At 37.1% G+C, this 15,659-nt stretch overlaps 1 protein-coding gene across 2 annotated transcripts; it reads right to left on the bottom strand.

Annotated features, from left to right (window-relative positions):
* Positions 1-720: 720 nt before the first annotated feature.
* LOC137715381 (zinc finger CCCH domain-containing protein 55) lies at positions 721-5,251 on the bottom strand. 2 transcript variants are annotated; one of them, XM_068454687.2, is made up of 8 exons: positions 4,023-5,251; positions 3,631-3,807; positions 2,413-2,595; positions 2,224-2,324; positions 1,790-2,050; positions 1,527-1,689; positions 1,152-1,349; positions 721-1,039 (listed from the first exon to the last, which is right to left on the bottom strand). In XM_068454687.2, exons 1-7 carry the CDS (start codon positions 5,027-5,029, stop codon positions 1,181-1,183), a joined length of 2,061 nt encoding a protein of 686 aa, XP_068310788.2. In that variant the 5' UTR covers positions 5,030-5,251; the 3' UTR covers positions 721-1,039; positions 1,152-1,180. The 2 variants fall into 2 exon arrangements, with proteins under 2 accessions (XP_068310788.2, XP_068310789.2); XM_068454688.2 differs by having other exon boundaries at positions 2,413-2,592; positions 4,023-5,245.
* Between the last annotated feature and the right edge of the window lie 10,408 nt (positions 5,252-15,659).

Raw genomic sequence — 15,659 nt, 5'->3', positions numbered from 1 at the left:
CAGCTACAAGACAATCATATGACCCCAACAAAACATAAAATAGCCATTCGATCCCCTTTCTACTTAGACCTATTGTTAGAGTAACTAAACTTATCCCAACTTACTCCAATCTTTTGACTAAATATGAGTTAAAACACAAAATTTTTTTTTGGGATAAATTTAGCCCAAGATTCCCCTAAGGTTAGTTGAGCTAGCCCACCATATATGTATATTTTTTATAGTTTTATATTTATAAATTAATAAAATATAACGGTTGATATCTAATTTAATCAAATCCAACAGTAAAAAAAAAAAAATATCTAACTGCCCAAATTTAAATCCAACTGCTAAAGTAATTAAAGAAAATTATTTTATATGTTTCATATTCTTTCGTAGTGCTTCACAAGTTTCACAGTGTCAATTAAGTGATTTTTCAATATTAATTGGAATCTAAACATTTTAGATTAAAATATTCATAAAATTAAATTATAATAGTCTACATAATTTATTAAAAAAATTAAGAAAAAAAATAATTATAAATTTATTTTTTAATAATTTCGTGCTAAATATTTAACCCAAAAGGTTGGACGAGAAAAACTATTTCTAAGTTACAACCTAAATTTTCTAGGTTGAAAATTTTGAGTTTTAACTTCTTGAAAATAATCTTATGTACAAACCAGCCACTACTGATTCTTATTTTTCTGGAAAACTCAAAACCTAACCTTAGGAAACATAGTAAGATGAAAGATAAGTTGTTCTGTACATAACAACGTAAAATACAAGTTACAATCCTTGTTCTGCTCTAGACTACAGAAAACACAAAATAGCGAAAGAGATCGATCGATCAATCCCACTCTCGTTCGTATTTTCATCTGTCCTTACGTATGAAATATGTATTTTCTTTTCGGTTAGCAGTATGTATCGGGGGTGATGGCAAGCGAGACCTCGTTGAGATCTTCCTTCTCTATGGATCTACTCTTAGTCTTTGATGTAGGTATAATTCAGCAGCTATACATCTTCTAGCGGATTTACTCCTCCTTTTATATGCTTCTCTACTTTCCTGCACAAGGGAGGAGGAACATAATCATAAACGTAGATTGTTTGATTTCGCACCGCTACAGACCTTAGCAAAGTTATGTACACAGAACAAAATTAGTAGGGATGGTCCTTACCCTAGCAGTAGCACAGTCGATCAGCATTATCAATGAGAAGCAATGAAGCCAGCAGAATTGACTGATGATAATGTGTTGTTTTCAGTAGTAATGGCAGTATCATTAACTTCGGGCACAGCGGTTGACAACTCAGATAGATGATGATCTCCGGCAGATTTTGTACAAGCAAAGAGGCTATCAGGCAGGACCTGCTCTGCACTGCTCTCTCATCACAACCACAAGAACATAAAAAAGAAGATAAATATATTAAATGCAATATGCAGAAGAACCTGATATTTTACAATAGAAGAAACTTAAATCAATAAACAAATAAATTAGGTCACGTTGTTATAGCTGTAGTCAATATTTACTTGATACGAAAACAAAGCTCCTTACCTTTTATGAAGATTAGGAGCATCCAGGTTGGAGACTAGCTCCTTTTCCTTGCCATTCCCATTGCCATTGTTGTGAATGAAAGCCAAATTATCTTCCTTCTGGGACTGCTGCTCAGCAATTGCACCAGTCACAGAGATTAAGTCAGCTGGAATGTCAATGTGGCCTGCGATAACATGGAATTCAGTAGTCGGAACAACGATTATACATCACAAAATTTAAACATATACACAGTACAAATTAATGGTAAGTGATAATAAGAAAACCTTCTGCAACTTCTTGTTCCATGCTGTCAAATGGAAGGATATTTTGATTGATCTGAGCATGGGAATGAGGGCTCAACAGAGGACCATGAGCACCAACAGATAGACTGCGGTGATGATGGGTTAAGCGTTCATTCTTCCAGTCCGGGAGCTGCAGACTCATAAGTCTTCTGCCTTGGAGTTCAATTGCTTGCTGCAGTTCAGCCTGCTCCTCCAACTTTCTTCTCAATAACACATCTTGTGTACTGTAGAACATTCTTCCCCCTAATAGAAGCATTCAGGTAAAATATAAAACGAAAAAAAAAATATCAACGAGAATAGAGATTCTCTCTTGCATATTCAGCAAAATGCTAAGACATTTGTCAACATTCAGTCATCCCTTCTTTCTTTTTACAATAGTGTTTATGGCACAAAGTATCCATTCTTGTTTTACTAACCAAGTGGGAGATCATATGCATCTCTAGAATCAAGACTACCAGGGCTCAAACATGATGAAAATTCTCCCCTCTCCAAATGCTGTTGTTGTTGTTGTTGCCTCCTGCAGACAATCAACAATTGAGGCATCAATGCAAGTGAAATAACAATATGCCTTAGATTAAAACGTAACAGAGGAATAATGCACATACTTATCCAGGATTTTTCCCTTCTCCTTGTAGGGCTTGACAAGCACACGTGAATCACATATAAAATGAGGATTGCCTTTGGACAATATAAGCCTGACAGTTTCTGGGAAGACAAATGTTACGAACCCAAACATTCGCTTCTGCTGATATGGGATCCGGACATCTTGAACTGGCCCGAACTTGCTGCTAAAGTAGAACAACGAACAAGTCCATAAGAACTCCAGAACAGTAAGCGTTTGAACACTATAATAACAATCATATGAAAATCTCTTATCTTGTAATAATACATAGAAATCCTTTCTCTTTGTTAAAGTAGAACCAAACATGAGGGCCAACACACATTTGGCCAGCCACTCAAGATCCCAAAAGACCTCTGAATTTGTTTTACATTGTGATATTGACACTTGACATCATCCTCTCCAATAACCATGCATTGGGACCTCCAAGGTCATTCAATTTTCATGATTGAATTCATGCTTAATTTTTATCACTTCCATATTCTCTCTCTCTCTCTCTCTCTCTCTCTCTCTCTCTCTCCCCATGTCAAGAACCTTTTTTCTTATTTTCCAGAAAAAAATTTCTTTCACTAAGTCGTACCATGACATACCAAGCAATAACCGGTTAGAAAAGTTATTTGACAGATTCACAAACAACAATTCATCATTGCCATTGCAAAATCACAAAGTGGGAGTCATACAAAGACAAAAGTATGGTTGATCAGATAAATCGTTTTGTCAAATGGTGTATGACACGAGACTCATGTTCACAGCAGAGCACTAACTGAACATCTTCAGTTTATTTGACTTCATCCTGTAAAAGAAGAATCCCTCAGTAATAATTCAAGGCAGTGCATATGCTGCATTAGCATAATATAGGTCAATTGTAACATTTGAAGCCAACATTGCATGCCCTAATGCAAGTGTTGGGTACGGTTCAAAAGTAAAATCCCTACTGATTTAGACTGTTGACAATGTATTCAAGTCAAACAATGCCCAAAAGCCCAAATTGCCTTCTCATACTAACTTAAGAAAACATATAGATTGTCATGCCACAAGATGAAATGCATACACTAGAATGCCATTATAGTTGACCGAAGTGCTAAGGAATGATCGATTCGAAAGAAACCAATTCCTATTTTGCCAATACTCAGGCATAACAACAGCTTCGAAGACTTGGTCCAACTAACAAATAATAAGGAAGTAATAGGATGTATAATTCTACCTGAAGTATTCTGAAACATCTTCATCTCTAAAAGTGCTCTCAGCTGGGAATGTCAAGTAGATCTGTCTTGAAGCTGAGTTCGCCTTTTCAACAGAAGCCATTGCCAGAAGTTCGTTTCTATCAGGTCGACACCGCCCAAACTTGAAAAGTTCTTCCCCCATCATCATGGCCGCAAATCTACAATGCAACAGATTCCACGGAGGAAACAAAAATGTTGAACCAAAAAAAGAGACAGAACCAGTAACCAAACCAAACCAAGAATGCACTTGCAGTCAACAACACTTCCACACAAAAGACATCAATCTATACAGAGCGAAATGGGTTGTTTTCAACATACTCTAAATAAATAACAAAGCAACAGAAAATAGCAAAATCGGCGACTTCCAATTTACCTCTGAGGGTCATTCTGCTGTTGCAATAGGAAATTCATGTACTTGTTGTACGAAGAAAGCGACCCTCCAGCCATGAACTGAGAGGCAGCAGCCAATCTCTGTTGCTCAACTTTCAACCGCAACATCTCCTCCTGCTGTTCGAAACCAGTAAGATTACTGGGAGACCCCACAATAGCACCAGGAGCGTCCAGGGAATCAGCAAAACCGCCATGCACAAACTTGCAATTGCTACCATTCTTGCAAAACCCTCTAGCAAAGTAAAGACACGGCTTGAACCCAACTCCCAAAGCAGGGTCCTCGGACCCGAGACAAGCATCGCTGGCCGAATAGCTCCTTTTGTGGAAATGGGTGTCGCCATTGTTAACCGAATGAACCCAATCAGGAACCCCGGGACCCAATTCGAACCTGGGATTAATGAAATCGCCCGGCCTCGAAGAGGAAGAGGACTCGTTGAGAAAGGAGAGGTACTCGCTGAGTTGATGCTCGTCGATGAGGTCACTTCCTGGCCACCCATCACCACCGCCCCCACCACCACCATCCTTACTGAACTGGTGCGAATGTACTGGAACGGAGAAGGACCCGGCCCGGATATTGTCATGAGAGAGTAAAGGGCTTGCCTTTGGGTTAATGGAGTTGTTTGGGAAGCCAGAAAGCGGCCAGGAATTCGAAGAGGGAGAAGAAGAGTTGTTCCCAAAGTCAAAGCCGTTTGGGGTTCTAGGAGAGGACTGAGAAAATGGGTTGGCGTTGGTTGGTCTGGCTATGGGATTTAGGGGTGAAGGAGAGGAAGGAGTGGAAGATGCGGACGAAGTGTTTGAAGAAAGTCCCAACTGGATTTTAGCCCTCAGAATCAGCGAGTGCAAAAGGCTCTCGGGACCATACGCCAAACGAATCAAATCCTTCTCGGCAAGATCTTGAATGAGAAGATAACCCATGATTTTGATGGCATTTTCTGGGTCTAAGGTTTTGATCTTCGAAAAGAGTACATTTGTAAGTTCATAGGAACCCATCAAGTTTTCTCTATCAGACCGGAGAAGGAGTGAGAAAATTGGTTTTTGAGTAGGGTTTGAAGTGTATTTCAGTAGACTGTGAAAAGCCTCTCTCTCCTACCTGTCTCTCTGTCTGTCTTTCTCTCTCATCCCTCTGGAATCTATCCTTTGAGGGAAGACCGGAAGGAGTGGTAGATTTCAGATCTACTTACTTCAAAGTTAATTGTCAAATACAACGCAACCACGGCTGTGAATTACCGGTATTTCTTTTTATTTGTAAATAAGATATTAAAATATAATTTTTAAAATTATAATTAATTTTTAATTTTTATTAAAAAAATTTAAATCATATTATTATTAACATTCGCTTCTTAAAACAGATATCATTGGCTATAAAAAGTCATACACGGACAATTCATCGTAACCCTACTTCCAACGTTGTCCCACGCATCCAGGGTTTTTTATATCTGTTTTAAGGATTAAAATTATTTTGAAAAAAGTCCTCAACTTTTTATCCAAAAATTCAAATTTTGAATATAAAAATCAATTACGGTGCGAAACCCTGCAGAGTGATAATTTCGAGGCTAATTTAAATAGGAATTAAATATTCTTAATCTATATTTTTCGTCTGGTGGGGTAATCGTGGATTATGAATCATCTGATTATTCTTTAAAAAAAATCATATGATTTTCCAGTTCACTTCAACTGTTTCTTGAATTTTCTTTTATCTTTATTGACAATTTCTTTACAAATTATTGCATTTATTCCTTTTTTCCGATGAAGAAAAAGAATCATTTTTGCATTCGTTAATATTATTTTGAGTTTCAACGTTGTGTAGATTTACAGACAAAAATTATCCCAATGTCAAAGTAAGGTACTTTTTACACCCGAATCCGTACGAGTCGTTGCTCGTATAAATCAAAATAGCTTAAAATATTCTGAGAGAATGTTAAAGTTTCTTTGTATAAAAATTCGTTTGAATGTGTTTTTAAAATAATTGAAAGAGTTTTTAGTGAAAATATTTTTAGAACCAATTTTTAGTAAATATGCAAGTAAATCCTGAAAAAACACTTAAAGTGCTTCCTGGAAAAAGCACATAACTGGTGTTTCTTGCATAAAACACTTAAAGTGCTTTTGGAACTCAAAAACATTTTTCTAAAAGCGCTTTCAGTCATTTTAAAAGCACATCCAAACAACAAGTTACAATTTTGCTACACTTCTGAACCCTGACTTATTGTTTGTCATATGTAATGCCACCTATAAAATCATTATAGCAATTTTTTTTAACATACGATATTATCTACAGTAAGGTCAACTCCAACCGACCCGCCTAAAGGGTTATAGGCCAAAAAATAGCCCGTTTTGACATGAAAACCATCTCCAACCGAGGGCTAGGCCAAATGGCTCGTGGGCCCTACCCGACCAAATATTGGAGAACCAGCCAAAGGGCTGGCCAAGAGCAGCCAGCTAACCAACCCTATAGCCCCAGCCTAAATACATACTACCTGACATCATACTGATGTCAAGTTATTGTTGGATTTAACTTTTTTTTAGACGAAATTTTTTAAAAAAAAATTCTAATTTTTTTTCCTATAAATACCTAGGTCATTTCTACCCCATTTTTCACATCCTTTTCATCATTTCATACTATCTTACCTCATTTTATTTCAATTCTTCACCAATTTTTCACATCCTTTTCATTATATAAAGATAAGAAATCCAGAGGCTTATTAATTTAGCGACAAGTGACACTCAAAATATGTCTGAAAACCTTATTTTAATATGATAGTTTAATTCAATTAACCATATGAATTCAATTAAAATAATAAATTATTGAGGGGGCTAAAAAAATAGCCCCCTTCAGTTGGAGACTAGTTTTTTGTCAAAAGGCTATGTTTTGGCCTATGACCTTTTGGCCCCCTCGGTTGGAGATGATATAAAATATGGTCTGATACTATTCATTAAAAAATAATTTCTTGCAGTGCTATAGGGCTAAACATGGCTCTTTGGCCCTCCTTTGGTTGGAGATGACCTAATGGGGAGGGGGTCAGCTTAGCCTCAGAAAAGGCTAGCAATAATGTGGTTCAAATTCACTCTTAACGAGAATCGAACCTAAAACCTCTCACTTACAAGTGAATGGGAATACTACTAGACCATATAGAGATTTTACTTTATCTCCATCTAGAGATTTTATTGTATATTGGCCTAAATCAACCCTTTATATATTGGAAAAATTTACATTGATGCAGTCCTAAAATTAGTTAGGAGTGATTCTATAAATACTTATGGGATTCAATAGTATCTTTTAGATAGTTTTAGTTGTAATCTATTACTTGAAAGGTAAGGATTCTTCTTTTCTTATGACTATAAATAAATGCACAATGGATAGGAAATCATTAATACAGAATCACCAGATTCTCTATCTCTCTCTATTTGCCACTGATCCTTCTCCCTCTCTTTACCCTCAGTAAAATAGGCCTACAACACGTTATCAACACGTTCTTGCTACTGCTTTAAGGAAATAAAGGTTCTTGGAAGAGGTTCTTCTACAACTAGCATTCAAAGACTTTCTTCGTCATCCAATTAAAAGTTCTTCTAAAACACATAATCGATATTTTATAAGCCTTAATAACATGAAAACATTCACCATGTTGCATGAACCCCCAATTTATCTATATTTTATATATCGCTTTATATATATAAGAAAATTGTAACAATGGTCCCTCAACTTTAACCGAATTGGAGCGATGGTCCCTTAATCAAAAATTCATGACTATTGGTCCCTTAACTCATCAAAACCTGCAGCTATGGTCCTTTTGTCAACTCTATCAAAATTCCATCAAAATGACTATATTGGAAGGATCATTGTTACAATTGAGTTAAAGTTAAGGGACCCTTGCTACAATTGGGTTAAAGTTCATGGACTATTTCTCCAATTGGGTTAAAGTTGAGGGACCATTTCTCCAATTGGGTTAAAGTTGAGGAACCATTGCTACAATTCTTTTCATTTAGCTTGCCATATTTACCCTTCAATTAAGCCTCATATGCGTGACACGTGACTTATTTTGACAGAAGTTCTAACGAAGTTGACTTATTTTGATTTTGGATATGCAATATTATGATGTTGATTTTGCATATACAATATTATGTAGACCTGAAAATTTCTTACATGACATGTTAACACGACCTGAAATAACATGAAGATAATGGAGTTTGGGTCAACATGTTAACTAATCAGATTGTTATCAGGTCACACGTTAACAGGTTCTTAATAGTTTTGCCTGTGAATAACCCATTCAACCTGATAAGAAAAAAGTTAGTTTGATAATTTTAAACTACCAAAAAACCTTAATAAAATAGCCATCCATATAAAATTCCAAAGCACATTAAAAATACCAAAGCAATTTAAAATTACTATAGCCTATTAAAAAAAGCATAATAATTAAATTCTGGTGTGAAAAATATGTCAATGCTCATAATAAAAAATATATAATAATTAATGAAAATGTGTGAAAATGTGAAAACAAAATATATAAACGCTTGAGATTGCATTCTCTACACTTAAAAGATGGTTACATAGTCATTAAGATTTTTAAAACCCTCCAAACCCTCATGAATAGTGTTTTATTGTTTGAGTGCAAATTAATAATTCATAAAGATCGACGTAGAAGTGTGAAAAATGAGAAAAGAATATACAAACACTCGTAATAACAAGCTTTACAACTTTTTTAAAGGAGTCATCTCCGAAATTTGGCACAAAACCCATAAATCCTAGATTTATATTTAACCGCTGGTGGTCGTTTACGCTCTATTCTTCTCATTGGATTTCATTTTTTAGATTTTCGTTTTGAAAACATGATCTTTTAGTAGATGCAAAAAAAAAAAAAAAAACGGTTCGGATCGTTGATATCACATTCCGACGATTAACTGAAATATAAGTCGATTATACATATATTCTAGGGACTTTAGAAACTCTAAGAAATATTTTCACCAACCGTACAAATCTGAATGTGATATCAATGATCTGAACCGTTCATCTTTCTGCTTCTGCTAAAATGTCATGTTTTTGAAAAAGAAAATCTAAAAAATGAAATTTAGTTAGAAGAATGGAGCAGAAACGTAAATGACAATCAATGGTTAAATTTAAATCTATGGTTTTATAGGATTATGATGGCGAATTTCAGAGTTGACATTTTCACAAAAATTGTAGAGCTTGTCGTTATGAGTGTTTAAATATATATTTCTTCACACTTCTAGATTAATTAAAAAACTATTAAAAAAACCTTACTACAACAATAACCATAGGATTTAATCTCACTTATGTGAACTAAAATCCTTACCGTTGGATTCTTTGATCTCACTTACGTTTTTAGTATTACGTTTTTCTTTTGATTATTTATTGGTTTAAAATATATTTTTCTTTGACTGGTAACGGGTCGAGTTCAAAGCGAGTCATGTTACTTGTTCATTTTAACAAGTTTTACACGACACGACCCGTTAAGATATCAGGTATGTCATAAAAATGACATGAACACGGAACACACGATACAAATGCCAAGTCTAATATTATGTTTTATTATGCTATTAGATATTGCTAATGTGAGAGCATGATTTTCCAAAGCCGGAGTAAGGTGGACCGGAATTCGAATACTCATAAGTTTGGTCATGGACTCAATAGCCTCCAAAGCAAAGCTGAATAAATGGAGCATCAATGCCACATCATTTTATTTTGGAATCAATGGGCGAAGTCTGACGACTTGCCAGAGATTGACCATGCTTATCCTGCAATATATGCTTAATCCAACAAGGAATCATCATGTTTTCTATAATCTTGGAGTCCTTACAATCTAAGGATTGGCATATGCCACAAGTAATCACACTTCTAAGAGGATGCAATATCTACATTCTAAATATCATCTAAGATTCTCTTAGTTTAATACAAATTCACTATCCTAAAATGTCTCATCCTTGAAGAGTATAAATATATCATTCTAGGGTTAATCTCTGGTAATGCAATTATTACCTACTTATGCTCTTACCCACTGCTTAAGTCTTGTATTGCTTACTAACTTGATCGTTGGAGAGGCTTTAATCAGCACACACCCCTGTTGTTTGGCTAATTCAAGTTTATGCCCGGTTTTACAAGTAAACATATTTGTGCATCTTCAACCTTCATGGTGGTGCGCAAATTTGGTTCCAACAATTGGTGATTTCATTAAGAGTTAATTCATATTCCTCATAATCAGACCACTTTCCCACAAACATGACTGAAAGCTCTATTAAAACCGTTAACATGGCACTGAGATACAGTTTAACCCCAAACGCACCCATTGCACTCATCGGGAATAACCATATTCCAGATGCCACCACCATTCTAAGGGCAAGCAACCAACCCCTGATGTTACAACCACCCCAGGGAGTAACGATGCTCCAATCGCTGGATCCCTTCCTATCATAGAACAAGTTTGAGAAACTTTGTTAAAGATTAACACCTCTATTGATAAGTTGGAGAAAGCCTACATTGCTTCTCTGCGGAAAGTCACACAAACTTCATGGACGTCAAGAAATATATGAAGGCTTTAGAAAACTCCAACGGGACCACTCCGCAAACCCAGATTCCTATCTTCTATTATGGTAGCATAAGTACCATAACCCCAGAAAGACAGCCATTTGTGCCAACTTCTACTCCGACCCCAGCAGACATTGCTAATCTGAGTACGTGACACAGCCTGATCCCAATATCCCCAAATACTAGGATAGGCATGTGCTGGCCAACACCTGAGGGTGGCGACGCTATTTAAAGCAGGGATGAAGCTAAAATATGTAAGTAGAAGGTGATATACCAATGCAGAATCGTGTTCAGAGCATACAATTACTCAAGAATAATGTGAAATAATTATTATAAAAGGTATGAACAAAGGAATGGGTTCTACCCTGAGAAGACTCAAAGATCACTACGCAGAAGTGCCCTGATGCCGAGATTATATGCCTCAATTCTAAATCCTAAAGGGGGCGCAAAACAAAAAAGGTGAATGGACCCAAGTTTATAATAATAGTACTAATAATAAGAAAACCATTCACCTCATTGTTTTGAAAACATATATATAATATTACATAGTAGTTTTTTGAAAACTCTACATGCCATGAAAACATTCGTAAAACAAGTTCGAGTCAAACCATGCTCAATAATGGTGTTATCATCGTCCGAAGGCAAATCCATAAATCTCATTAATACTGTACTTTCTAGGGGTATCATAGTCGCCCGAAGGTAGTACCTTTCCATCACCCAAAGGTGAAGTTGTACGACACTGGGTTACGCTAGCAAAGAAACATGGTAGGCCCCATCACCCGAAGGTCAAGCTGTACGACTCTGGGTTACGCCAAAGAAGAAATATATAACATCACACACCGACATTAGCCCCAGGCTAGTGAAGCTGGGGGTATATCATCAATATCATCAACTCCTCATTTGCCCGAATGCAGTACTTGTCCATCACCCAAAGGTGAAGCTATACGACACTGGGTTACGTAATGAAGAAACATGGTAGACCTCATCACCCGAAGGTGAAGCCATACGACTCCGAGTTGCACCAGAGAAGAAATATATACATATATCCTCAATTGTATCATATGGCCATAGACGTCTACATACCCGTGTTGTGTGGATGTGTTATATGATAACCCACTAGATAAGTAGTGGATTAAATCAACTTCAGAGGGCAATTATTTATCCCTACAAGAAAAAAAGAAAGCTAGAAGATATTTGTTCCCCCTCCCCTAGCACTCTTCTTTGCTTGCCCATACAAAGAACCGCCTTCTGTTGATTTCTTTGTCTTCTCCGCCTGCACCAATGTAAGAAAAACTTAATTTTCTTTGTCTTCTTCTTGGGTGGTGTTGTCATGGGGCAATCGTCGGGGTGGTGCGGTACATCGGCTAGCAAGAGCCAGGATTCTGCTTGGTATGGGCCGAGAAGGTGGTGTGGCAGGGGCCACAACTTGTATTGCTCGGCTTGACTGAAGCCAAAGGTTGGCTCGACATGGGTCGAGGAAGTCACGTGCATGGGCCACGATTTGGGTTGCTTGCCAAGAATGAGGAAATTGCTTAAGTTTGATTTTTCAGCTGCCGTAGATGGAGAAATCAAGGACGGAGTTGCCGAGATTGGAGCTGCTGAAGATGAAGTGTTGGATGAGCGAACTGTTGAGTACGAAGTGGTTGCTGCCCTCTGACCATTTGCTACTTATCTGGTTTTCGAGTGTTTGATCTTTAAAGCTGTGTGGCTTCCTCGCACTGGAGAGCAATTAGTTTATCCTCCCACACTAGAGAGCAAACCTAGATGGGTGCTGGGGAATTAGTTTACCATATCGCACTGGAGAACAATTAGTTTATCCTCTCGCATAGGAGAGTAGACCTAGATGGGGAATTAGTTTACCTTTACACATTGGAGAGTAATTAGTTTATCATCTCGCACTGGAGAGCAGACCCAAATGGGTGTCGGGGAATTAGTTTACCCTTTTGCACTGAAGAGCAATTAGTTTATCATCTCGCACTGAAAAGCAGACCAAGATGGGTGTCGGGGAATTGGTTTACCCTCTTGCACTAGAGATCAATTAGTTTATCCTCTCGCACTAGAGAGCAGACCTATATGGGTGTCGAGGAATTGGTTTACCTTATTGTACTGGAGAGCATGGAAATCCTTGTTGTGAGTGTAGCTGAGGAAAACTGGATTGCTAGACAACTGAAATAATCCTCAGCCTATAACGTCTTGTTCGGCGATCTGCTTGAGACTTCGAACTGTTTGTGGAACCCGCGTAAAGGTGTACGTAGGAAGCGCAGTGACTTGCTTCCAGACTTTCTTCAAGTATTGCACCATCATTAGATGTTTCGTCGTGTGCCCTTTTAAGGCTTGGTTGGTGATCAGCTAAGAATCTGAATAAATTGTAAGCTTTTTCACCACTAAGTCTTTCGTTAGCAGAAGCTGCTAATAAAGCATTTTCTTCCGCTCCATCGTTGAATACTTTGAAGTTTGGAGTGACATGGGTTTGGTCGGCATAAGCCACATGGAAAGATTGGTATGGCTGGGAGCAGTGGTGTAAGATTGGCACAGTTAGGAGCCATAATGATAGATCAAAGGCTGCCGGGAGCCGTGGAGCAAGTAGGCATGGCTATGAGAGCAGAGCTAGGGCTGGCTTGGGCCAAGTTGTGCGCAATAGGAGGAATTGGACCACTAGGCCCGTGATGCTCGACTACTAGTGATTTGTTGTTTCAGTATTAAATCGTTTGGAATGTTGAGGACAAAGCATGCCATCAGTTCTTGGTAGTTGGGCTAGTATGTCCTTGTGGTGCTCGTTTGCCCCCGGCGTGCCATTAGGCTGAGTTGCTAGGTATTTTGATCACCTTTGACTCTTCCTTGATTGAGTCGTTATTGTCCGTTGCATTTGCATGTGAATACTGGTGTGCCTCGAGGGTAATTTTTTCCTTTTCACCCAAAAGTACACGTGTGACCTCCATAATTTTCTTGATTATTTTTTGCTCCACAGACATATCATACGATATCCTACACTAACCGTAACTAGTGTAAGCTGGATAATATTATCATGTCATCACTAAGTAGTCTCGAAGTAATGACAAGCTAAATATAATAGTATAATCATGTTATTATGAAGTAATCTTGCCATATTGACAAGCTGAGAGTATATCTAAATAATCATGTCATTACAGAGTAATCTCGACGTACTAACAAGTTGAGTATAACTAGATAATCATGTCATTACGGAGTAATCTCGACGTGACAAGCTGAGTATGTAAGATACATGTGTAAGTGAATGTCATGTAGTAGACAAGCTGAGTATATATCATACACGTGCAAGGTGAATGTTATGTCGGTAGACAAGCTAAGTATATATATTGTACGAGTGTAAGCTAAATATGACAATCGTAAGCTGGTACAATACTCTAAACCTGTGTAAGGTATGTTTACCACAAGATAAGTAATAATAGAGAAATCAATATTTATATTTGACTAGGCACGCTTAAAATTTAATAAAGAAACATTTTTTAAAGTAAAAGTCTACTCACACCTTCGACTAGCTCTCTTCGGAGGGGCTTTGTCTTTGGTGAAGAATCTCCGATGCCAAAGTTAGAATTAAAGAGAGAAAGTGTTTAGGAATTTTTCGGAAGAGAATGAACTAGCATTTTAGTGGGCAAGCATGACTATTGATAAGGGAGTGACCGGCCCAATTTGGAGAATAGGGGCCGGCCACATATGGTCAAATTATGAGTGTAATTGCAAGATATTATGTGAAATAGTATCTTGCAATTAACTGGCAATTAATCCTAAATTGAATATGAAAATTGGGAGTTACTTTTTGAGTGAGGATTTGATGAGGAGTGATGAAAGGGTTTTGAATAAATATCATTTTGATCACCTTTGACTCTTCTTTGATTGAGCCGTTATTGTCCGTTGCATGTGCATGTGAATACCGGTTTACCTTGAGGGTAATTTTGTCTTTTTCACCCAAAAGTACACGTGTCGCCTTCATAATTTTCTTGATTATTTTTTGCTTCACGGACATATCATACGATATCCTACACTAACTGTAACTAGTGTAAGCTGGATAATATTATCATGTCATCACTGAGTAGTCTCGAAGTAATGACAAGCTAAGTATAATATTATAATCATGTTAATACGAAATAATCTTGCCATATTGACAAGCTGAGAGTATATCTGTATAATCATGTCATTACAGAGTAATCTCGACATACTAACAAGTTGAGTATAATTGTATAATCATGCCATTACAGAGTAATCTCGACGTGACAAGCTGAGTATATAACATACATGTGTAAGTGAATATCATGTAGTAGACAAGTTGAGTATATATCATACACGTGCAAGGTGAATGTTATGTCTGTAGACAAGCTAAGTATATATATTGTACACGTGTAAGCTAAATATGACAATCGTAAGCTGGTACAATACTCTAAACCTGTGTAAGGTATGTTTACCCCAAGATAAGTAATAATAGAGAAATCAATATTTATATTTGTCTAGGCATGCTTAACATTTAATAAAGAAAGATTTTTTAAAGTAAAAGTCTACTCACACCTTCGACTAGCTCTCTTCGGAGGAGCTTTGTCTTTGCCAATTGGTAAAGTCATACCCAGCCCAATCACAAAAATGTCATGTCTCGAACTCCGAGATGTGGTATCAATTAATTTTTATTTAATATAATGGCTACATCTTTCGAGTTAGTCTGCCTACGTACTCTATGAATGGATCAAGCTAATCGTAGTTCATCGTACATACGAGAAATTCAACATACACTACATAAACGTTTGCATATCATACTTAGTAGAAACGAATGTTTCATCTCATCACAAGATAGAGTGACGATGGGCAGATTTTGCCCGCTGGGCTCTATTTGGCCTCTAGTGATGCTAACTTCAATATTTGAGATTGCAAAAATGTTGGCCACAAGTCAATCCTCGGTCAAAACGGTATCTGGTAAAACCTACCCCTCCCCCCAATTAGTCTCATTTTGGAAGATCTGACATCGGATTTCCGATCTATAAGTTGTTTAAGGCAAACACATTTCTTCTACAATAAATATTATTACAATTTCATAATGATCTAATCGTCGGATCTCCG

The sequence above is a fragment of the Pyrus communis genome, chromosome 3 (genome assembly GCF_041283825.1).
Source record: "Pyrus communis isolate YQ-2024b chromosome 3, ASM4128382v1, whole genome shotgun sequence".
NCBI classification, from domain to species: Eukaryota; Viridiplantae; Streptophyta; class Magnoliopsida; order Rosales; family Rosaceae; genus Pyrus; species Pyrus communis.
This window is presented reverse-complemented; position numbering and strand designations above follow the sequence as displayed.

Excerpts from the sequence above, each read along its gene's own strand:
- LOC137715381 (XM_068454687.2), bottom strand. The coding sequence starts at position 5,029 with ATGGGTTCCTATGAACTTACAAATGTACTCTTTTCGAAGATCAAAACC. Across the intron at positions 3,808-4,022 it reads CAGCAGAATGACCCTCAGAG|ATTTGCGGCCATGATGATGG; the intron begins GTAAATTGGAAG and ends GTTGCATTGTAG. Across the intron at positions 2,051-2,223 it reads TGCATATGATCTCCCACTTG|GGGGAAGAATGTTCTACAGT; the intron begins GTTAGTAAAACA and ends TGCTTCTATTAG.